The sequence below is a fragment of the Corvus brachyrhynchos genome, unplaced genomic scaffold (genome assembly GCF_000691975.1).
Source record: "Corvus brachyrhynchos isolate BGI_N302 unplaced genomic scaffold, ASM69197v1 scaffold202, whole genome shotgun sequence".
Classification (NCBI taxonomy): domain Eukaryota; kingdom Metazoa; phylum Chordata; class Aves; order Passeriformes; family Corvidae; genus Corvus; species Corvus brachyrhynchos.
In genome coordinates, this window is record NW_008238132.1 from 7660031 (window position 1) to 7682328 (window position 22298).

Consider the following 22298-nt stretch of genomic DNA (forward strand, 5'->3'; position numbering starts at 1 on the left):
TCTTTCCAGATGTCTCAGACCAGTTTTATAGGCACCAGACACATTAGGGAACAAAAGGCTTTCCAATATACACTCATATTATCAAACGTAGTCACTAACTCTCACCAATATCAAATGTGCATCACATGTTAAATCCACGTTCCAATATTGAATCCTTTTGTCAGCAGTTTGTGACTTTCTTAACTCAGTTTAATTCTTCAGAGGTCTCAAATATTGTCAGTTTCTAGAGTTTAATAGTCAAAACTGTCAAGCACACAAAATATTTTCAAACAAAGTGATCTCTGAAGAGTTCAGTGTAATTATTTTTCACATGTTTTAATGAAAACGGCTTCACAGTTCTATGTTTCCTTTCCCTAACTGAGTCACTCTGAATCATGCTGTTGTGGGGGAGTCTGCCTGGGAATCCAGGCCAGAATTACTTTTCAGCATGGGTTGGGGAATGGTGCCCGGAGGATGTCTCTTCCTCGAACTTTCTTAGATAAGAGAGGAATCCATGAATTGTACTCACTGTACTTGAACCCAAACTCTGTTAGCCCATTGAGAAGCAGGTTCAAGTATCCAGACCGTTTCTCCATTTTCTGCTTCTTTTCTTTCATTTTCAGAGCCATTTAAAGACTTCTAAGTCCTGAGGGCTGCAGCCAACAAAGCCACAGCTAATTACTTTACCTGCAACTCATCATACAGCAAAATGTGTATTAGTGTATTTTTCATTTTTGCTCTGACGAATTTTTGTATTTTGCTGTTGTCCAACTGTTGAGACAGATTTAAACTTTTATCTTGCAGATAGCTTTCCTCAACCTCTCCATACCCCCTGCCATGCATACAGAAAGAGCACATAATAGTTCACTATTTGTGTGCAATTTGAAGGAGCCAAGATAAACTCCAAAGAAGGAAATGCTGAAGGAATCATAAATAATATGTTGTTGTTTGCCAGGGAGAAGGAAAATCCATGAAATGACTGTTGGAATATGACACTGTATCAGTAAATGACATGAAACAGATGTAGGTATTCATGGTAATGGTATAGAGGAGATTAAAACTTACTGAAATACCTGTTAAAGAAAAAGACTGAAGCAGCACGCTCCAAAATCTCCTGTGAAATCTTATTAGGCATCTCATTCCATCTCCCAAATGTAGCTTTCTGCGAGTTAATTCTGAATTTTTATACTGAAATTTCCCCGAGCCTTTGTAATTTTCTCTCTTTTGCCTGAGTGTTTTGAACCCACGTATCTCCAGATAGCTGATCACCTGTGAATAGCAAGTGTTCATGATACCCTCGTTATCGCAGGGGAAGCACTCTCTGAAATTCTTACATCATTGAGTTAATTTGTGTTGCTCCATAAATCATGAGTGAATCATGTACTTCCTCCCACAAGGAGTGTGTTTCGCTATTTTGAATTCCGTATTTTCTTTTAACATTACATTGAATTATGTAAAAGGTGGATAGAAGTAAAAATTCTGCTTTAGTCACTCTTGACATGAGAAAGAAGAACTGATAGGGAAAGAGTTTATTGAAGAGGTGGATGGTTTAGCTTCAGTAACCAACTCCCTGTCTTGGCCCCTTACTAGGTGCTGGGATTCAGCACATAGAGATTTAAGATAATATGTTGTTAAAAGAAAAAAAAAAAAGAAAATTGTGGAACCAACATTTTGTGTTGTGAACTATGTAGTTAAAATCACCTGTCTGGTGACACAGGACAGTGAAGGTGAAGTGAAAGTACAAGGGTTTCAGAAGAGTCTTAGTGAATTCAGGCAGCCCAAGATTACACATAAATAAAATACATGCTTTGCTGGATTAGGTCCTCATTAAAGAACTGTCATATTGTTCAGACCTGTTCATATCAGCTCAGTCTGTTTATTTTTTTGTTTCCAGTATTTTTGAGACTTACTGCCCTGATATCAAACATGTACAAAACGCAAATTAACTTTTATATTGTATCTACAAGTTAAAAGATTTTAAATATATTGAAAATGGAATCCAAACTAGACACGACTTTTTCCCCTTGCTTGTTTTTTCTCAGAGATTGGCAGTCAGAAATTCCACAAATACAGCCAAGAGAAGACACTGAAGTGGTTAAAGAAAAAGGTATTGTGTTTCTCTTTTGCTTTAAAAATTGCTATATGTTTAAAATGGAAATGCTTATTAGCTTGTCCATATTTGCATTTCAGCCATGTGCGAAGGTTCAAGGTACATGTCCTGTCCAAGAAGGACAGACATCACAGTAAAGTTGCTGCGCTTGGGAATGTGATAAGGTGTTAGAGATATTAAAAGCTTGTTGCATTTCTCTTTTTGATGGGACTGGCCATGAAAGGGATGTGGGTAGGAAGAGGAAGTTGTCAGCTTATTGCTGTAGGCTTTGCATAAGGTGAGGGGCTTGCCTTTTGCTTTGTCCCTTTCCTAGATGGGCTAGAGGAGAGTTTTGATTGTTAGAGCTTTTAAATTCTGCCATGCTTTGAAGCTGGACGGAACTGCCTTGGTTTTGTGCTCCAAATGTGTTTCCTGAAGGTTTGGCAGAGTTCACTCAGAATGGTCCTAGTTTGGTTGCTATTATCCTGATCCAATCATGCTGTTCAAGAGGTCTGTACAGTATGCCAGAAGTAAACTAGTGTTAAAGCTAAGCTTGATGGGGTCTTTGTTTTGGTATAAAGAAGGTGAATTTCATTTTACTCATGCACATGTGCCCTTAATATGATGGCACTCTGTAGAAAAAGATGGTATGCATCACATGATGAGAAGGCCTTGTCATTTAAATTGATCAATACAAGCACAAAATCTGGTCTACTTTCCACAGTGATGAGGGATGGGAAATATCTATTTTGCAATGATTACCTGAATATATACATGTGAACAGGTACCTGTTTGTGTTGTTGAAAATACCTGCTTCTGACAGTTCTCTCTCTGTTGGATCCAGTGCAGCAGTGCCCTTTAAAGTCCTTAATCTTTGATTTCCACCAGGACTGCCTTTGCCATCTTCCTGAGCTCAGGCGTTCTCTGAGCAGGTGTATTTCTCACCTGTATAATCATGATTGTTGGATCTGAGTAGCTCAGCTCATCTTAGGGTGCTGCAAAAGTGGTTCTGTGTTTCCAAGGCAACATGTTCAAAGACATGCTAGTTTCTTTGAGTGTTTTGAGCTCATATGCTAGTCATTACAAATGTATATTAAATTTCACCACAGTCCATAACTTGAGTGTTTTATATGCTTGAAACAAAATTACAAGAGCTTTGTCACTGCATTAGCATGTGCATAACAATACTGATACAGACATTTCATTCTTTGGTTTTCTGTAGGTTAATCAAACAGTGAAAGCACTTAAAAGCAACAGTATATCAGTAGGTGAAAGGGTGCTTGCAAGTACATTTATCAACAGTAAACAGATCACAGACACTCAGGAAGGTAAGAAAACTAAACATGGTAATGAATTCCATTTTTGTGAAGTCACATAAGTTGAGATAAAACACATGATTAGAAACTAAACTATATTGAAATTGGCCTTTGCAGTAAATTTATTCCTTGTACAGAAAATTCCATGTAAGTTGTGACTGTGTGCTTTGGCTTTTCCATATTCTTTGGTATCTTCATCAGATGACATTGTAATTAACAGTAGGTCTCAGCTGGGGTTCTCTTAACTTCTCCACAGTTCAAGGAGAAAATGTTTTTCTCAGTGAAATATATGCTGAAGTGCTTTGCTGAATTGAGACTGTCTTAAATAATAGGACACATATTTATGAGTTCCCACCCAGTAAGTCTCTCTGTATTAGAATGTGCGTCTTGTTATTATTATTTTTACTGGGATGCATGGAATATTAGCATATTAGCATTCACAGAATTCTTCAAAATGGTGAAGGGATCTTAGGAAGTCATAATCACAGAGAAAAAGCTCCTGGTCCAAACATTACTTTAGGCAACAAATGCATAGAATACACAAATCTGTAATTATTAAGGGCAAAATTTTAGTAATATGTGTACTAAATTGTAACAATGCTGTTACCAAAAAGTCTGGTGTGATCCTGTTTGCTTCTGTTCACCATTTTGCTGAGGAGGGCAATGTCCTGAATGTTACTGGTACCAAATTTTGTAGAGAAACCTGAACATGGACTCAGAATAAAATCTTCAAATGTTAATGAAAATTAAGAAAAGTTTAGAGCAAGATGAACCAAAGCAAATTGTTTCTTGTTCCAAAGACATTCAGAAGTCTTCATGCTGTTGAAAATTAAGGAGAAACAAAGCAGCTTGCTGACAAAGTGGAAAATGAGCTACCAAGTACTGATATCAAAGGAAACAACATAAATGAGATTTAAGAGGCAAATAGTTTTATAGAAAGAGATGTAATATACGGTTTTTAAAAAGAGACAAAGTTGCAAAACTTGTGACTTTAACTTCACAGTAGCTTTTAATCTTTTTCCCAACCCCTGTTTTTTTAAAAAAGGGGAAAGTGTCCTGGCAACAACCATCCTGACTGTGCTTAAATACTTTTTCTATGAAATTTGTAATTAAATGTTTCATCTGTAGTGGTTTTTCTCCATCTTTCTCTTTATTTATAGTGACATGGTAATAATAGTCTTTTTAAAAACCTTGGGTTTTCATATATAAGAGAGCAACATTGAAATTGGGAATACTGTGGTTGAAAGCAGGTGAGTTTTGGAGGTAGTCCCACTGTATGTGGCAGGGTGAATGACAGGAAGTCATATGGACATTACTCAACACTTACTTCTAATAAGGCTCATTTTCTTGTCTGATCCTTTCATTGCTGTGACAGTGTAATTTATTTCTGTGGAGAATTGCTTTCATAGGGGTTATTATGAAATTTCAGTACCTTAAAAATAGGTGGGTATATGTAGTTAGCATCTACAAATGTTGTAGGGCAAAATTAGGGGAGGATATAATGAGAGCAAATACGGAAGTTGGGGAGGTTTATCATATGAGACTTGAATATTTCATTCAGAAGACAAAGAAGGGAGGTGTGCAAGCATGCCTGATGTTTGACAAAAGGTTAATAACAAAGCTAGGCTAGGGTGAGAACACAGACTCCCTAGGAGGCAAATAGTGGTATTTTCAAATTTGTAAATGAAGTCAGTGAAGATTGCTTCGAGTCAGAAATGCAAAAGGAATGGATTTTGTATTTAGTATGAAATAATAGCAGTTGACTTAGACTCACCATTCAGTGTCACAATGAAAAGAGTGAAATTATGGGAATATTTTTCTTAAGCAATAAATTGGACATACTAAGTACTGAGGTGAAATTGTCTTGGGTTGCAATTATTTCTTGTTCTCTCCTGAGCCTAAAGTGGGCTTAGAGGGTGCAAATCCATGATGAATTTAGGCCATGAAAGAAGGAGAAGTGCAGATAGGTGATAGCAAGAATTTATTATCAATATAGTTGAAATGCATATGCTGCTGTCAGGTTTTTAATGCTTTCTTCTTCAATGCCAGTTCGCATTGGGCTTTTTAGGTTAAAAAAAGAAAATGGAGAAAAAAAGGGAGAAATTTATCTCTGGCACTAAAGAAATAGTTCTTTGCCAACTTAAGGTTGGTATACCATTTGCTTCTGAACTCTCTTAAGTGTTTGTAGGTATATGAGCAGATAAACTGGCCTATTGGAGTTGGAATTCAGAGGTGAGATTTTAACTTAATGTCTGTCTAGCAAATGCTTCCTGTGCATGGGTGCAGTTACTCCCTGGCAGCCTCAACAAGAGCAAGTTTAAAAAGTCCAGCCCACGATCAGTAAGTGCTTGTGTAGAACGTGACCGGAAAAGATCTGGTTTAGGACTTCATGTTATAAAAGGGTCACTTTTTTTCCTCAGTCTCTCAGAAAAACATTTATAGCAGGAGTGCCCTGTACTGAAAACAGCTTCTAGTAGTTCATATTTCCACAGATAATTATCCTGTCTTGCCAGTGATGTTTAGATAGGCCTTGGCATTTTCTATAAAGTACTGAAAATTAAGTACAAGACTTTGAAATAGACTCATTGTCTCATCTAATTGTTTTCAGTTGAAGCCAGAAAATGTTCTTTAGTACTGAATCCCTTGCCAAATAATTGTGAGATCCAGATGCTTTAAAATTAATGATTGCATGTTCTGTTGAGTCAGCTTTTTACTTTTGCAGGTTCTTAAAATTTAATTTCTTTGGAAAAATACATGATATCTAGTACTCTCAGAAAGTGAACAGCTTTTGTAAAGTACATGCAGCAGATATTAATAACATGTGCTGACAAAGTGAGTGTAGTAAGTCTTCACTTTTTAAATAAACCTACAAGTGTCATATAACATAAACTACTCAACACAGAGAAGCATCACAGTGTATCCATTAGAAGTCTGTTACTATTGATTCAACCTTATGCTTCATGGTAGCACATGCAACATGGCTAAAGCAACATGACTATGTAACATGAACGTTCTTTTTCTTCTTCCCACTCCCTGACCTCTTCCTGAAGACTATGTACGGTATGCCCATGGGTTAATATCAGAGTATATTCCTGAAGATCTGAGTAAGGAGTTGTTAAAATACTTGGGGTAAGTATTGTTCCAGCTAGCTTATAGCTATACATGTCATGCATTAATGTCCATTCAGTCATTTCTGTTGAATACTGAGATTTGTTCATCAAGGTTGCAGTGAATGACGCAATGAGATTATATTTGCGACACTTCAAATGTGATTTTTTCAAATGTAGGTTATGTCTTTCTGGTTTTCCTATGGTGTTAAGGACTGTGAGCTGGGGGAGATGTAATATTAAAGTCAGATATGTCTGTTATCACTGTTGCATGATGAAACCCTGAGTGATATATCCTCTTTTAAAGCAAGTGGGAAGAAAATCCAAAAAACTAGTTTGTCCAGAATTGTCAAGCACAAACAGCAGAGCCAGGAGTAGAGTCCTCATCCCCAGTCCTCTTTCTTTTCCCCTACTCACTCAGTGCTGCTTGGGTTTGACTTTACTTATCTAACCTGTGTTAGTTTATATTCAAATCTGGAAGGTAAGCCAACATCCTCATCCTGGTGTTCCCTGCCAGCAGCAGACTTGGCTTGGAGCATCACTGGGACTCTGCACCTCCTTATCAGTTCAGTTCTGTTCAAAGGCTTCTGTTATAGTGGCCTTTGGAAAAGTTGAAGCCCCATAGCTGAACAGATTCGTAAATCAGAAATACAGAGTCCATGAGCTGCTTTTTTTTGTGAGTGCTTGCCACATGTGAACAGCTGATAACCATGCAATTAATCTGTCTTAATTTATATTTTAAAATCTTTTGTTCTGCAGCCTCACAGAACTTAGAAGCCCAGCACCAGAGCCACCACTGAAGGTAGGAGAACATTAAGATATTGATAGATACATTGTGTTGTAAGTTAATTTTTCTGAATTATTATTGAAATTGGACCAGACCAAGCACTGGGTACAATAAGTAAGGTGGCCTTGTGAAAAGCCAGTCTAAAACAACACAAGAAATTTAGCAGGTAACTCATATTTTTTAATAAGGAATATTTTGGTTGGTTTTCCTTTTCAAAAAAGGGGAGGGCAAGAGAGAGGCATATTTTATGGGTTTGGTCAACAGTCTTTTCATACATGTTTTGCTTATTTAGTTTTATTGAGGTTGATGGGACAATATGACCTCATAGGTTTTCTTTCATATATAATTTATGAGGACCCTGAAAGGGACCTCCTGGGTCATGGATTCCCAGACAACCATGTTGGATAATCTCTCATACACTGACCATTCTTCACTGTAAGTCTCATTAGGATTTTTTTATTTCCATTACTTCTCCTGGAAGAGTGTTTTATAACCTCATTCCTCTGATGCTCAGAAACCTTTCTGTAAATTCTACCTTGAATTTATTCATGGCCAATTTATTCCCCTGCCCTTTTGTGCTAACTTTATCATTGTTTTTTCAAATTGAAATGGCTCTTTTCTCTTTTCTCCCTAACATTAGTTCTTTCAATGTGTAAAGGGAAAACATATATGCTTTGCGTTTTCATTTTGAGAAGCCAACTTGGTTGAGTAAGATGGGTTCTCCATTCCCTCATTCTAGAAACATTTCTTTACACCTATTCCAAGTTGAATTCAATTGTTTCAAAGCAGGTGACCAGAAAAGTGTGTAATTATTTCTGATAAAACCTTTACTCATACAATATGATGGCATTCTTCCCTTCTTGTCTTAACTGGAAATACTTTGTCCCATTACAGACTAGAATCCCAATTGCCTCTCTTGATGTGTGATGTACCAGATAGCTCTCTGTCATGCTGTGAATAGTTAAGACACACAGTTGGGGTTTTTTTTTTCCCACTGCAGTTTTTAGTTGATCAGCTCTCAGATTTACAAGAAATTCATGCAGTCAGTTGCTGTGTACATGACCTTTTACTTCTTCTTTACATTTAATCTGGTTTTAATATTTCCAGTCTTGAAGGTTCCCTGGCTTTTTTTCACAGCGTTAAAAAGTGTTTAGGTATTCATAATGCTACTCAGTGGTGTACATTCAGCAAATGTTAGCATTCTATTATTATCTTCAATTAGCAATTAACTAGTAAACTCCATCTGATCCAATCCCTTTCTGCATTATTTGCCTTTGTTTCCCTTTTTCCCAGTTTCTCACCTACCTTAAAATACTTATGCAGTATTTGTTTTCTGTAATTTCAGCTGCTTAAGTGGCACCATGTCAAGTCCTCTGGCAGTCCTTCACATTCTGTCACCAGAAAATGTGTTATATTTGAGAAAATAAAGAGAAGTTAGTGGGCATTACCTGTGTTTAGTTTTCAGGCTGAGACAGGCTGAGAGAGTTGGGATTGTTCAGCCTGGAGAAGGCTCCAGGAAGACCGGTATCTAAAGGGGGCTACAGGAGAGCTGGTGAGAAGCTTTTTACGAGGGCATGTAGTGACAGGACAAGGGACAATGGCCTTAAGCTGAAAGAGAGGGTAGGTTTAAATTAGATGTGAGGGTGGTGAGGCACTGAACAGGTTGACCAGAGATGTTGTGAACTCCCCATCGCTGGGAGCATTCAAGGCCGGGTGAATGGATGGGGCTCTGAGCCACCTGGTCTAGTGGAAGATATTCCTGCCCATGGCAGGAGGGTTGGAACTACATGATCTTTACGGTCCCTTTGAACCCGAATCACGCTATGATTCTGTGTTTCATTTACTCTTTAATTATTCTTCCTTCTTTCACTTTTTTTCCCACCCTGTTCTCCTGAGTCCTACTATGACTTTTTCTTCCTTCTTACATTAGAGATGGGTCCTTGGCTATTCTGCACTAATATGGTCCCTGCCTGATAGAACATATGCCAGATTCTGCCTCTCATCTTGTGATTTCTGATGAGGTCTTCCAGCTGGGTCAGCATATTGAGTTTTACTTCTATCTTGAATAGAGTGATTTTTGTCCTCTCTTCTGCCCCTGTGCTTAACTTCATCATTTTTATTGAAAATGATTTACGGAGGCAAAGGAGTTCATCCATTTTGGGTCCACACATAGGTTAACTTTAATATCTATCCAATCCTTACAGTATAGCAGCTTCACTTTCTCTTTTTTAAATTCCCTTTTTGCCTCTGTGGCTAAACAACCTTGTACTGTTTGTTTTAATTTCCTTTCCAAGGTCTTAACTCAGCTTGACTTTTTGGCAGCTCTTACTTAATCCCAGTATTACCTGACTCCTAAACTGATCTTTTTTTTTAATATCTATTTTTCCCCCAGTCTTTTTTTTTCCCCATCCATTGCAGAATTCTGCTTACACATAGTGTCAGTTGGATTTTTTGGGAGATGGGGGTGGGTGGTGGAATATGCGTGCATCTGTGTGAGCCAGGAGCCGCATTTATACTGCTTAGTCTGAGAAGCTTTCCCTCCAAGATTTTTCACCCTGTTTGAAGTAAAGGATCCAAAATCACTACTTCTGTCTTTTACCTTCCAAGCATCTTCCTCACACATCAAGTCCCTTTGCTTTGCCTTAGACAAGTAAGGCATGTGGTTTGCAAAGTTTGTCCCCCTAGAACCAATAACCCCTCTTTCGATTATCCTTTCCATTTAATTTAAACTGAGGCACCGTATGTCTACTGAAAGGAGATTACGTACCACACTGGCCTTTCCTGCAATGTCCCTGCTACTTACCGAAACAGTCTAAAATAACCTCCTTTCTGGCTGATTCACTGACTGTTCTGTTTAGCAGCATGTCAGCTAGCACATAGAGGAATAATTGAGCCCTACTGTTATTAATAGCATTTGTTCTCCAATGGATATCCACAGATATGTTATTTCCATGTGGCTGGACAGTTGTTCTGGCTGCAGAGTTACTTGGCCCTTTGATTCAGTTAAGAATTATCTTTATGCATTGTAAGAAATATTAAGCACACATCAGGAGCCAACTGATAGTCATTAGCTATATAGCCATGTTAAAACAACTGTATTAAACTGCATGTGATGTACATTCCATATTGTGTACGAATAGCTTTTATACAGTTGGGATAGTTCTGAGAATCTATTTTTAAAAACAGTTTTATTTCAGCAGTTTGGTTACAGAGGAAATGAGGCCTAGAACTGTTCAGTTGTTGGGCAGTGAGATCTTGCTGAGGATCTGATTAATTTCTAGAGCACTGACCAGGGTGTGTATGATGTTTCTGTATTTAAGTCTTTGCAACTTCAGAGATTAAAACATTCCTTTATTTCACAATCTCAGAGGAGCAAGGTAGGCTTATACACGGAAACTTCTAGTCTCCTTCAGGCCATTTTTAATCACTTGTGTTGACATTTCTCTTCATGAGGGCAAGGTGTATTAACAGACATAATATATGGTTATTGCAAGTAAGAAGGTTCTGACATGTATTTCCTATTTCGGAAAAGTAATTGCATGTTTGGAAATTATGTTAAACTCTGAAGGGAGGAGAGATGTAGAAACTTCAGTGATTAGCAGAAAAACAACTACACATTCTTTTCTTGAACAAGAGCAAACTGGGTATGGCCTGGACTTTGTGACTTGATGATTAAATCAAAATTGCATGTTCTTTGTATTAATTGTAAGCCATTGATCTTGTGTTGTAATCATCGCACTGTCCGGTTTGTCAGCACAGGGAGTCTGGCCATTGGCAGATGATGAGAGACATTTACAAAGAGTATGTAGGCTTTGCTACAACTAAACAGCAAATGTTTTGCTGAAATGCAAACATTTTTGTTGTAAGTTTTAAAAACTTGTTTATCAGACTCCAAAAAGAGAAGAAAAGTAATTTTTCATTAGATTGTCATTTGAAAATGTAATCACAGCACAGTAAACAGCCTCCTAAAGAGGCTGATCCAGATTCCATTGAAATCAAAAGAAAAGGCTGCAGTTGGATGTGGTTCCAAGAGCTGAGAAATCTAAGCTGCAGACCTGGCTTGTGTGCCAAAGAGAGAGAGGGAGCGGGAGAGAGAGAGATATCACAAGCACCATAAACAAAATGAATAAAACAGGATCTTAAAATGTGTGGTACCATCCAAGTTGCTTGCAAAATCACTCTCCTTGGCACAAAAGCTGGGAAGGCCACAGTCTAGATTTCACAGGATATTAAGGACAGGGTAGTAATATCAGATATATAATAATAATAAAAATACAGTGTTGTAAAATACTACATACTTTTTTTTTCACTTTTGGAAACATACCAGAAAGTTTTCACCTTTAAACTAAACACATGCTCACAGTTTATGGAAAGAAATATTCATTTTTACGGCCTGATCATATGAAGTGCCGAGAACTGTTCACTTGTATTATTTCTGAAGTTAGAAGGCACACAGCACATGCAGAATCAAACTTCTTAATATACTGTTGGATTCAAGTGATGAATCAAGTCAGTGGAGCTATGGCAGTGTTTCACTGTTGCCAGCTTGTAGAAGCTAATTAATTCTAAAGGCTGTGAACAAACAGACAACAGAGTGGATGATGATCCACTTGTGTTGGCAGATAGCTACAACACTGGAGTTGCTGCGCAGGTCCATGAGATCATGAGCACCACAGCTCCTTGACTGTTAGGCACTAACTTCCAACAGCTGCTCCAGAAAGTTCTCTAAATAGACTGATACCAAAGTCCCAATCATGGCTGATTTCTAACAGTCATTCTTTAGAAGGCTGGGAAGAAAATGCTTCCCATGACACTGAATGGTCTCTTCTGAATGCTGTAAAGATGGTAAATATTCACATGTAAAGAAGACGACTGCAGACAGAAATCTTCCACTCTTGCTGCTGATTCTTCAGTTGACTGCCAGTCCTGTTTTGGTGCTATGGTTACGTTTTAAAGCCAAAGCTTTGAACTTCCATGTGTGTACATCATAAAAGTGGTTGACAGAGCAACTTCCTCACTCTAACATTTCAGAAAAGGAAATGGTCAGATGTCCCTGTGGAACCAGAAGAAGACTATACTAAATTTAACAGTGACAATCTGAAAACCAAAAAGGTAAGCAAGTCTTGCATTCATACACGTTTTGCGAAAGCGTAGATTAATAGCAATTATTAGCACAGAGTGCTTAACTTTCCCCTTCAAAACACATCACAAAACTAAATACAAAATTGTCTGACGTCTGTAGTTATATCTCTTTGAACTTTTCATTCAGATTTAATATGACTTTGACAATTTTAATTTCCTATTCTTAACTGTTTTGTGCTATTTCTGCTGGGCTATATTTGACCAGTGAACATTCCAGTGAGCCTCGCAGACTCAGACACACGTGTTAAGGTGCTCAGCTAATGTTTGTAAAGCTCTTTGAGATCTTTAAATGAGAAATCCTATGGCTTAGTGATAGCAACTGTTAAATTTCAGTTACTTGAAAAAGAAACGAGGATGGCAGCATTTACTTAAATTCCAAGGGATGCTAGGACATGCTTTATTTTTACCTAGAAATATTGCTTGTGCACTTACTTATGTCAACTTAATGAAGTTAAATCAACACAGAACTTACTGATTGCCAGCTCCAACGCATGTTTGGAGGCCAGTCCAAATCTGAGTCCAGCAGTGCCTGCCACTGTACTATTCCTAGGAGAGCAACAGAGATGTGAAAAGAAATAGATCCTCTCTGTGTGTGCCAAAGCTGTGAGGCTTGTACTGGCTTATTTCTCTGAACATTGAAAGAAAATGAATCTTCCTCCAATCCGTGGGGAACCGAAAAGGCCCTCTGTGCTGGTCTTGTGACCTTCAGTCTAATGCTGACTACTCGTTATCCCTTTGCAAAGAGAAGCAGCTGGTGACAGATGCATTCCTTCCTCCCCCCAAAACCCCAGATTTTTTTGTACTCAGTGCACATTCTAGTTTTGAAGTAAGAGGATTGCCCCCTAAGTGAAGGTGATAAATAGTTTAAAATATGCATGTTTCCCCCACTCCACATTATATAGTATAGCTTTTGAACTTAGCATAAGGATAGAAATAAACTGAAGAGAGATAATTCATTTTAACATTAAATATGATTTACTTCTGAAATAATGAAGCACATTGATGAGAGAATATGGGAAAGAAAAGATAGCCCTTGGACTCTGTACAGTATACTGCTCTTTTTAAAATCCTTTGGCAGTGGTTTTGTTTGTAGAGTAACACAGACAATCATACTGTTGTTGTCTATCTCCATCCTATCCATAACCATCTAGCTGATCCCAAGTACTGTTATTGTGAAGTCCTGCAGACTGAGGATTATCATAAAGAAAGGTCAATGCAAAGTCTTCTTAATAGGGAAACCAGCTAGAGATTTAAAACGTAACGCTATAAAATACAAGAAAGAAAAGAGGTCGGCTCTATAAAATGTGGTTCATAAAATGTGTTTTAGGTGTAGGAGTCTGGGAAGTTGTCCCAGTGGCCTCAAAAGTGCTTTGCAAATGTTAGTTACCTTCTTCATTCCTTGTTCTTCCATCTCTTTTCCCTTGATTTCACTGTGCATAGAGTCTTTGATAGTAAATCAGTGTGAATTATTCATCATCTGTAATGCAAGTCTGTAATTCAGCCTGCTGACAGCATAATCATGAGATTGAGTCGGAGGGTACAGAATGCATCTGCTCTGTTGTATGCATTATTCCTCTTAATGTACACTCAGGGATTATCCCAAAGTAAACGTTTGATTTGGGATACCTCATTGTGCAGAAAGGAAAGATGTTTCACGTCCATGTCCTTGTCGTTGGTTTTCTGTCTTTGTCTAAGGTGAAGTAATTCACAACAAGTATTCTTCAGTTTGAATAATCTCAAATTTGTTCTTTAACGATTTTGTCCTACAATTCAAAGCCTGCATAGCATTATCTTTATGGCTGTATACTAAAAACTCAATTCAACTTAGTGCTTGACTTCTGTATTTAGGAGGTTGTAGCATCTGTTTCCCCCCTATGGAGATGCTGTTTAACTGTTTCTGTTTATCATTTCACTCACAGGCAAACACCAAGATGTCTGCAGCACAGAAGGCTCTGGCCAAAGTTGATAAGAGTGGAATGAAATCCATTTCTGCTTTCTTCAGCTCCAAACCTAAAACATCAAAATAAAAACTTGTTCTTGGAAGAATTTTATACAGTGGTTATTTTTATGTTAAGCTAAAGATGCCTCCTGGAGTTTTTTGTTAGTATAGTGTATGCAGGGCACGTCTGGGTACATGGTGGAGTGTGATGGAGAGGTCTGTGAGCTGGCAGGGCACAGAGCTGTTGAGCCTTAGTGGGACAAGGCAGCACCATGATATCAGATATTCCATCCTGGACTGGGAAGATGGCCCAGCTGCAATAACATGGTGTGGTGAGCTGAGAAGTAAGGCTTAGCGGGGTACCATACTGTGCTGCTGCTCCTTCTAGAGCAAGCCTAGTCAAGCTGACCAGAGTTTTCTCCATTACACTTTATTCTGGGCTGAAAATGTGCCCACCTTTGGTGATTTTTTTTTTTTTTTTAATTGATAAGGAGCATTATTTTTTAGACTTTCTGAAGTTTTTTACCCGGTATTACACCAGAGTAGGATGGCATCATTGCATTTTTATTTTGACCCAAGTATTAAGTGCTGATGTAAGCGTTGTCATTGGCGGCGTTTTATCGAGGCAAAGATACAGTCTGTATTGGGATTTGTGTTGTTTTCAATATGCTGGAAACCAGTGGCAGTGAATGTACATGTAATGCAATAAAGTGCTTTGTGTAACAAACTTGTGCTTGCTGTGTTTACTGTATGCTTCAAGAGTTAGGTTGGGTTTCAGCACATTTTTAAGCGGTTTTGGTATTTTCCTATTAATAAATTTTAATCCTTAAAGAGTTATGGCATCTCCTTGGCTTTTGTGATAAATCTCTTAGCACACAGCAATAGAGGGGCATTTTTATGTTTAGTTCCAAGGTCAAGAGGTCCTTATGAAAATAATCGGGAAAATTTGATTTAAAGGCAAAAATGGGCGGGGGATTTTTTAAGAAGCCTGTTCGGAGTTGGCTTCAAAAGCTTAAGTATGAGTGTCTTATCAGATAAGGTTTAGTTTTATAAAGTTTTGCACAAGGTAGGACTGTTACTTAAAATGCACTACCCACTCTTTCCTGTGTTCTTTCATCATTAGAGTATTCCTGTGTATTTAGAGGGATTGCTGATGTTGCAGCTTCCCTGAATCACAGAACTGAAAAAGAGATGGAGTCACTGGGATCATTTGTACATATCTAGCCAGTTCTGCACAATACTCGGTGTCATCCACGTACTGAGTCATTACTATGGATCAACTACAATGTGTGTTTTTGGAAGACTTAAAACACGTCATTCTTTGCTACTTCAGCTCAGTAGAGAATCTGCTTGTATCCCTTGATAATGTGAGTTTCAGAGAAATTAGGAAATCCCCCTGTTTGAGTTGTTACTATGTCATTTTTGCACTTCAGACTTACTTGCTGCCATTTACAACCCTTGGATTACAATGATGTCTGTTAGGTTAAAAAGCTCTGTGGCACTCTCTTCCAACCAGACATGAAAGAGAAGCCTTGCCATGTGTTCTGTGCATTTTTGTAGTTGTTGTTGGGCTTTGTATGCCTTTCAAACTGGTAGTTTTTACGAAGTGTCAGATGTAGTTTGTAAATCCAGAGAGTCAGCATGGTTGGGATTCCAGATAGAGTAAAATACTTGGAAATTGATAGAATTATTATCTCTGATAATAAGTAGTGTTTGGTGAGCCCAGAATGAGCAATTCTGGTTATGAACTGGAAGGGTTAAATATTGGAAAACATTCAACCTCCCAAACTCATGTGAATAGAAGGGATGTAGAAGTAATGGCAACTTTTGAAAAACACCTGTCAAAAATGCAGGATAATGCTACGGGGAAAAAAGGAAAAAGAACAGGCACATTCTGTCATGTTAATGGAGAAGCTCTGTGCAGTAAGCAACAAGTTAGGGAGTGTTTTGATAGAAAAAAGGAGTTCTGTATCTGTTAATGAAAAGCCAGCTCAGCACTAGAAGATGCTGAGAAAGCAGACAAGCATGGGATGGGTGTTTGTTGGAAAACCAAGAATGGGAGAGAATTATGTTAGAAATAGGAACTATGAAGCAGAACAGATACATGGTAGAAGCTCTTCTGGATATTTAAATATGCTAGTTTTAGGGGTTTGGGTTTTAACAGTTCAAAAGTTTAGTGAAATACATTTTGCAAATGCACCTTTCCATTGACTGAACTGTTCAAGAACCTTCTACAAAAAAGTCCCAGTTACTCTGTTCAGAATTTGGGACAGACAGAACAAATCTGGTAGAGATGAGAGTCCTTCGTGCTGACTTCTGAGCTGGGGTACCAGCTTTTTTCTTGCTCTATACATGACTTTCACATCTGCTGCTGTGCTCAAGGACTAAGTCTAGAGTTCTTCCTCTGTGCAAGGATGCATTGTGCTTTAGTGCCACATCTCTACTTCAGCTGTCAGCTATGTCGTAACTTACCACAATAGTAATTTTATTAGTGACTGTGTTTTTGGTTGAGCAGGAATTTGTGCGTGACAAAAAAAATAAGCCATTTCCAAAAACCATTAGAGCTTTCACGTGAAAACAAAAACTCTTCTCCCTTTAGGAAAGCATGAAATACATTTAGTAACTTTGAAACTTCCTCGACATGTAGCTGTGAGAAGTTATGAAGAGCATATGGTGCCAAGTGCATAAAACAATATTTCCTACCACAATAAGGATTTAAATATAGTTACTCTGCCTGGGCAGCAGTAGCAGTAGGTCGTTACGAAGTGCTGCTTTGCTATTTCTTCCTTGGTTAGCATAATATGGAGCAATATGCCAGCAGTATTATAGAAATGTGGTCTTACTTTATTTCTTTTTCTGGGTTAGCATGACTTCTCTACATGTTCATGTAAATATCTGATGAGATGTGATGCTTTCATAGTTGTTTATTTGGGATTAAACAACTCTTACATTTTCACTTTTTTAGATTTGCATAGCAAATGGATTGACATCAGTGTTCATGGAAAACATGAAAATACAAGCACTGACTTGGGGACATGTAAGGGTCAAACTGGAGCATAATTTTCAGTCTTAAGTAATAAAACCTAGTTCTAAAAACCTAGTTCTATTTGTAGAAGTGACAGTTGGTGATTTGAATATTTTCAGTGGAAAAGGTGGCATAGCTGGCAGAACTTGCATTCAGATCTGAAATCTGGAAGGATTCAGTGTGCTTGTTTTCAGGTGTTCAGTTGCATCTGACGTGATGTTTATTGGAGCAAAATTAAATGCATGGATGGTTATTTGAATAAAGAAATGTTTTTGACTAGGGTTTTCTCTTTCCTTTGTAGATGCCTGAGAAAAGACATGCAAAGAAGAAATGAAAGGAGCATAAGGAGACTCACTAATATTATTTTAACTTGCCATAATCACAAAGCTGCTTTTGAAGGCTTTTTTTACGCACTTTCTGAAAAATAAATGTTTGACATTGGACATGCCTTGTTCCAAGAAAAAGCAAATCTCAGCAGATTAGCATTGTTAAATACGCGGTGTGTTAAACATACACTGCTTCAAATTTTATAGCTTACACTCGATTGGTCTATCGGGCCCTTCCAGGAAAGCACTTACGAGCATGCCTAATGTTAAGCACATGAGCAGGGATCCTAAAGTCAGCCGTGTTGTTCGTGTGGGTAAGTGCTTTGCTGGATCGGCGCCTGAAGTCCTGTTAGGTGCTGAGCATCCTGATCCATATCCAGCAAAGCACTTACGTCCATGCTTATCTTGAAGTGGAAGAGCCAGTCTAATATTTGTGCATTAGTGTTCACCATAAAATCTCTCTTGGCACTATGACTCACATGCTTAAAATTAAGCACCTGCCTAAGTATTTTGCAAGGTCAGACCAACTACGTCCTTGAGCAAGTCTTAAATACTTGATTTTCTAGGAATTTTTTTTTTGGTACTCATTTTTTTAATAGAATATACGCTTTTAGTGACCGTAATTACGTTTTAGAATCTGTATAGAAAATATGTTGTATGTAATTTTCTTCTTTCTTTTTCAAAATCTATCCAAATTCAGAAAGTGGCCTTTTTGGACTAGGAGTCCAATGTTAAGACATAAAATCAGCCAAAATGAAAAAACCCCCTATGTTAACTCTTTTTAGGACATTTGCATTTTTTTAAATAATTTCACTGAGTTTCATTTACATGATTTTGTCCAATGCTGACCTGTTATACAGAAGGTGTCACCTAGCCTGGGTTGTGTGGACAGTCTGACTCTTAAGTACTAAAGCATTGCGTAGGTTGTGTGTTCAGAAGGGCAGATGGAGAAGCTGTATTTTTTATTTTACTTCTTTTATTCTAGGGAATTGAAACCTTAACAAACATGTATAAAATAACATGTACATTTTGTGTTAAGAACTAAACCAAAACCTATGTAATCCTTCAGGTTAAAAAAAAAAAAAAAAGATTTAATTATCCTTTTTTTATTAATGTAAGTGACACTTTCTGTGGAGTGAACTTCAACCAAAATGTCACCCTGAGTCTACATAAAACATGCAGTAAGTGGATGTTAATGAGATCCTGAAGTGATTTCTGTCAGATGCAGTCTGATGTTCTTAACTTAAATACCTGTATATCAAACTACTAATAATATCTAACTCTTTGCTAGAAAACTTTTTAAAATTAATAATTGACAGGATTTTGAACAGAATGAATGTTTACTTCTGTGAATTCCAACTGTCACCCCTGTTCACAGACGCCTACAGCAAATGACCAAAATGTTCGGTAAAGCTTGAATGTATTTGAAGCATCCTAGGTAAAAAGTAAACAAATATTTTACATCAACTCTGGCAAATTTTGCCTAACTTTGAGTAAAGAAAAGCTCGAAGAAGACTTTATCATGACCTTTCTGAAAACTAAATTCTAAGGCAAGAGGCAATAGCCTATTCAACTTTCTTTTCAACTGATTCTGTTCAACTGTTTCCAAATATGAAAAACCTGAACTGTTAACTATTTAGAAATCATATGTGAAAGAAAATGTAATCTGAATGCCTATTTTAGGAATTTGCACTGAATTATTTTTGTTAGTCTGGTTAGCAATGTGTACTTTCCCTTTTTAAGGAAAAAAGTATTTATTTTAACATAATTGTTAGGAATACTGCAAGAATATTATATGGGTCCAAAATGAAATTTCTATTTTTCTAGCTTACATTAAAAAATGCTTGATGTATGAATTAAGATGATATATTTCAGTATGTGGTTCCATATTTTTGTAAGATTTTATTTTTAATTCATGTACAAGAAAGAAATAAATTCCTTTGGAGTAATTTGTTGATTATTTCTTCACTAGCATCACAGAGAAATGCAAAGAAAAATGTGGTGCAGTCCAGCTACTGATGCTGTTACCCTCCACAGAGTAGTCAGTAATTCTTGGACTGAGCTGAAGGAAATAATGAATCCTGATATAAATATGAATCTAAAAGTTCATTAAGACAGATTCAGTGATGCAATTAGGCTAATCCCTGAGGACCTTACTGTACAGATGTTCTAAAGAGAACCCATCTCTGTGTACATTCAGTTGTTGGCCTACGTACTCTGGATATTTTCATTTTCGTGAATGTGGTGGTGAATCCCTGAGCAATGGTGGGATGAGGAGAGTGAGGGTGAAGAAAATGATGTGATACTTGTGTAACTTTTTACATATTTCACACTCTTCGCCATCACATATGTGATACATAGGTGCTCTGTAACAGACTTACAGAGAACTGATAAACAATTATTTTCCATGGTTTTTATGGCAGACAGTTAATCAAACACAGCGGGAAAGCTGTTCCTCTGCCAAAACATTATCCTGGTATCACCCTGATACTCTAAGTGCTGACACGAGGCTTCAAGGCTGTTAGGAGAGTTACAGCCATTTCATTTATAAAATCAAGACAACAAGGGGCAAAGCAAAGGTGGTGGGTATTTTATTTGGCTGTCAAGTTGGTTTATTGGTATTAATGAAAACCAAACAAGAAAAGAAGTAAGGTTTGTACCATTTCATATACCCATCACTCACCAGCGCTTACCCAAAGAAAGAGAAGTGCAAACGACAAAGCAATAGGGCAGTGTCTACTTAAATATGAAGTAGCATTTACACTTCTTAGTTCAATGAAGTCATCTCGCGCGGCATTGCAAAGACTAAGGAAAAGAGCACATTGCTTTACTTTCTTAAAGATCTTCTATAGCCCAGGTGTCTCCAGCTGAGCTCTCTGGTACCCCCTCTCTGCACAACTGTCATCTTTTAGGGTCTGTCTTTTTAGGCACTGCAAATTGCACTAATTTTTCCAAAGCTCCCTTTTAAAATGCATTGCATACCCTGAGATAGTTGCAAAGCAAGCAATACTGTGTCAGGTATAACACTGCCCCAGTGAGGCTCATCAGTTTTTAAAAGGGGAAAGTAATAGAAAGGTGAAAACTTCTGCTTTAAAATTTGGGTTCTGATTTAGGGTTATGTTCATTGTTTTGTTCACCCTGTCTCTCTTCAGTCTGAGAGCTTGATTCTTTTTCAGAAGGTGCTAATTTGTTATAGCCCCATATCCCCTTGACTTCAGGCTAACCGAGCAAACTGTATGAGAACAGGAATCCACATTCATGAAGACAACCAAAATCAAACCTCTCTGCAGCCCTGGTTGTGAATAGAATCATTACCACTTCCTCTTGAATTCTTGGTGCAAGCTGGCATTGCTACAGGTTCATCCAAAACTTGACTTGACTCAGTAGGGGTGAAAGTGAAAAAAAAAACCCAGCCTGACATACTTTCTTATCTTGTAGTCAATCCTACGCTGGAGAAGCGCAGCAGAACGGTTAGAGACGCAACAGTGAGGATGGGAATGAAGAAGGCGGCAGCAATGCTGGCTCACATAAAAAAGTTGATGTTAAAAATGAAGGAAAAGTAGGCAGTGAGGAGGAAAATAGTGGAAAAGGAACTGATGAGGTGAATGTGGAAGAAGACCACAATGGAGCTGGACACGAAGAAGGGGCAGCAATGCTGGTGCAAATGAAAAAGACTATGTGTAATTTCTGCTGAATTTCTCTATTGCATCAGTCACGCTACGGGCTGGCCAGGCATCGGCAGGCATCTGGTGCCAACTGAGTGGGCACGCTGGATACAGAGATCGGGCAGCTGTTATCTGCAGTGGGATTTGCTGCTGCACCTTTGCTCCAGATGCAGATGCAGCAGCACTGAGCTCAATCCTGCTGTTTCCTCCATATGAGGTAGATCCCCAAGTGCCGTGCCCTGTGCAGAGCTTACATCATCTCCAGGCAGCGGCAGATGACGCCGGGTGGCTTGCGTGGTGTCCGCAACTCCTTACATGCGTTTCACCCTTCTCCTGGCTTCAATTCTCTCCCCCCAGCATCCTGTCCCATCACATCGTCTCTTGGTGGTGCAACCACTGGACCACGCCCTTTGTCCTATTTCAAAATATCTGAGTGCCACCAGTGCCTTTAGGGCTCCTAATTAGTGAGTACCACTTGCATCAAGTTAGTGGTGCTGCGGAGACAGCTTCCCAAAAGAGGTGGAAGAGATGTCTCTTTGCCTTTGTCTGTGTCCTCCCTGAGACTTGTATCAAACTTGGAGCCTTGTAGCAAAGGCCCCAAGAACACCCCCACAAGCACAGGGCTCAGCACTAAGGGAACCAATCCCATCTCCTTGCAGGGGATGTCCAGGAGCAAAGTAGCCCTGGATCTCATCATGCAGTTGTATATTTGACAAGGATTTGCGGGGGCTTTGTCCTGTTTGGTAAAGGAAAGCCCTGGGGGCCCATTCCAGAGCCGTGGGTCTGCATTTTGTGGGTGTCAGGGCTTTGGCTGCCCGGGGCCATTCTGAGGGGCTGAGCTGGGGTGGGAACAAAGGGCGGGGCTGGCCTGGCTGTGGTGTCTCTGGTGTCTGTGTCATCACAAGGCATGTCACAATGGGAGG

General features: G+C 38.4%; 1 protein-coding gene across 1 annotated transcript in view; it reads left to right on the forward strand.

The window, feature by feature from the left end:
* Positions 1-15086, forward strand: part of RNASEH2B (ribonuclease H2 subunit B) — a 29818-nt gene extending 14732 nt beyond the window's left edge. The window contains exons 7-12 of the mRNA XM_017733665.1: positions 2022-2086; positions 3291-3396; positions 6435-6513; positions 7251-7293; positions 12310-12390; positions 14340-15086. Of these exons, the coding sequence (XP_017589154.1) occupies positions 2022-2086; positions 3291-3396; positions 6435-6513; positions 7251-7293; positions 12310-12390; positions 14340-14447 (482 nt within the window). The 3' untranslated portion in view covers positions 14448-15086. The remainder of the gene's footprint in view (positions 1-2021; positions 2087-3290; positions 3397-6434; positions 6514-7250; positions 7294-12309; positions 12391-14339) is intronic.
* The last annotated feature ends 7212 nt before the right edge of the window (positions 15087-22298 follow it).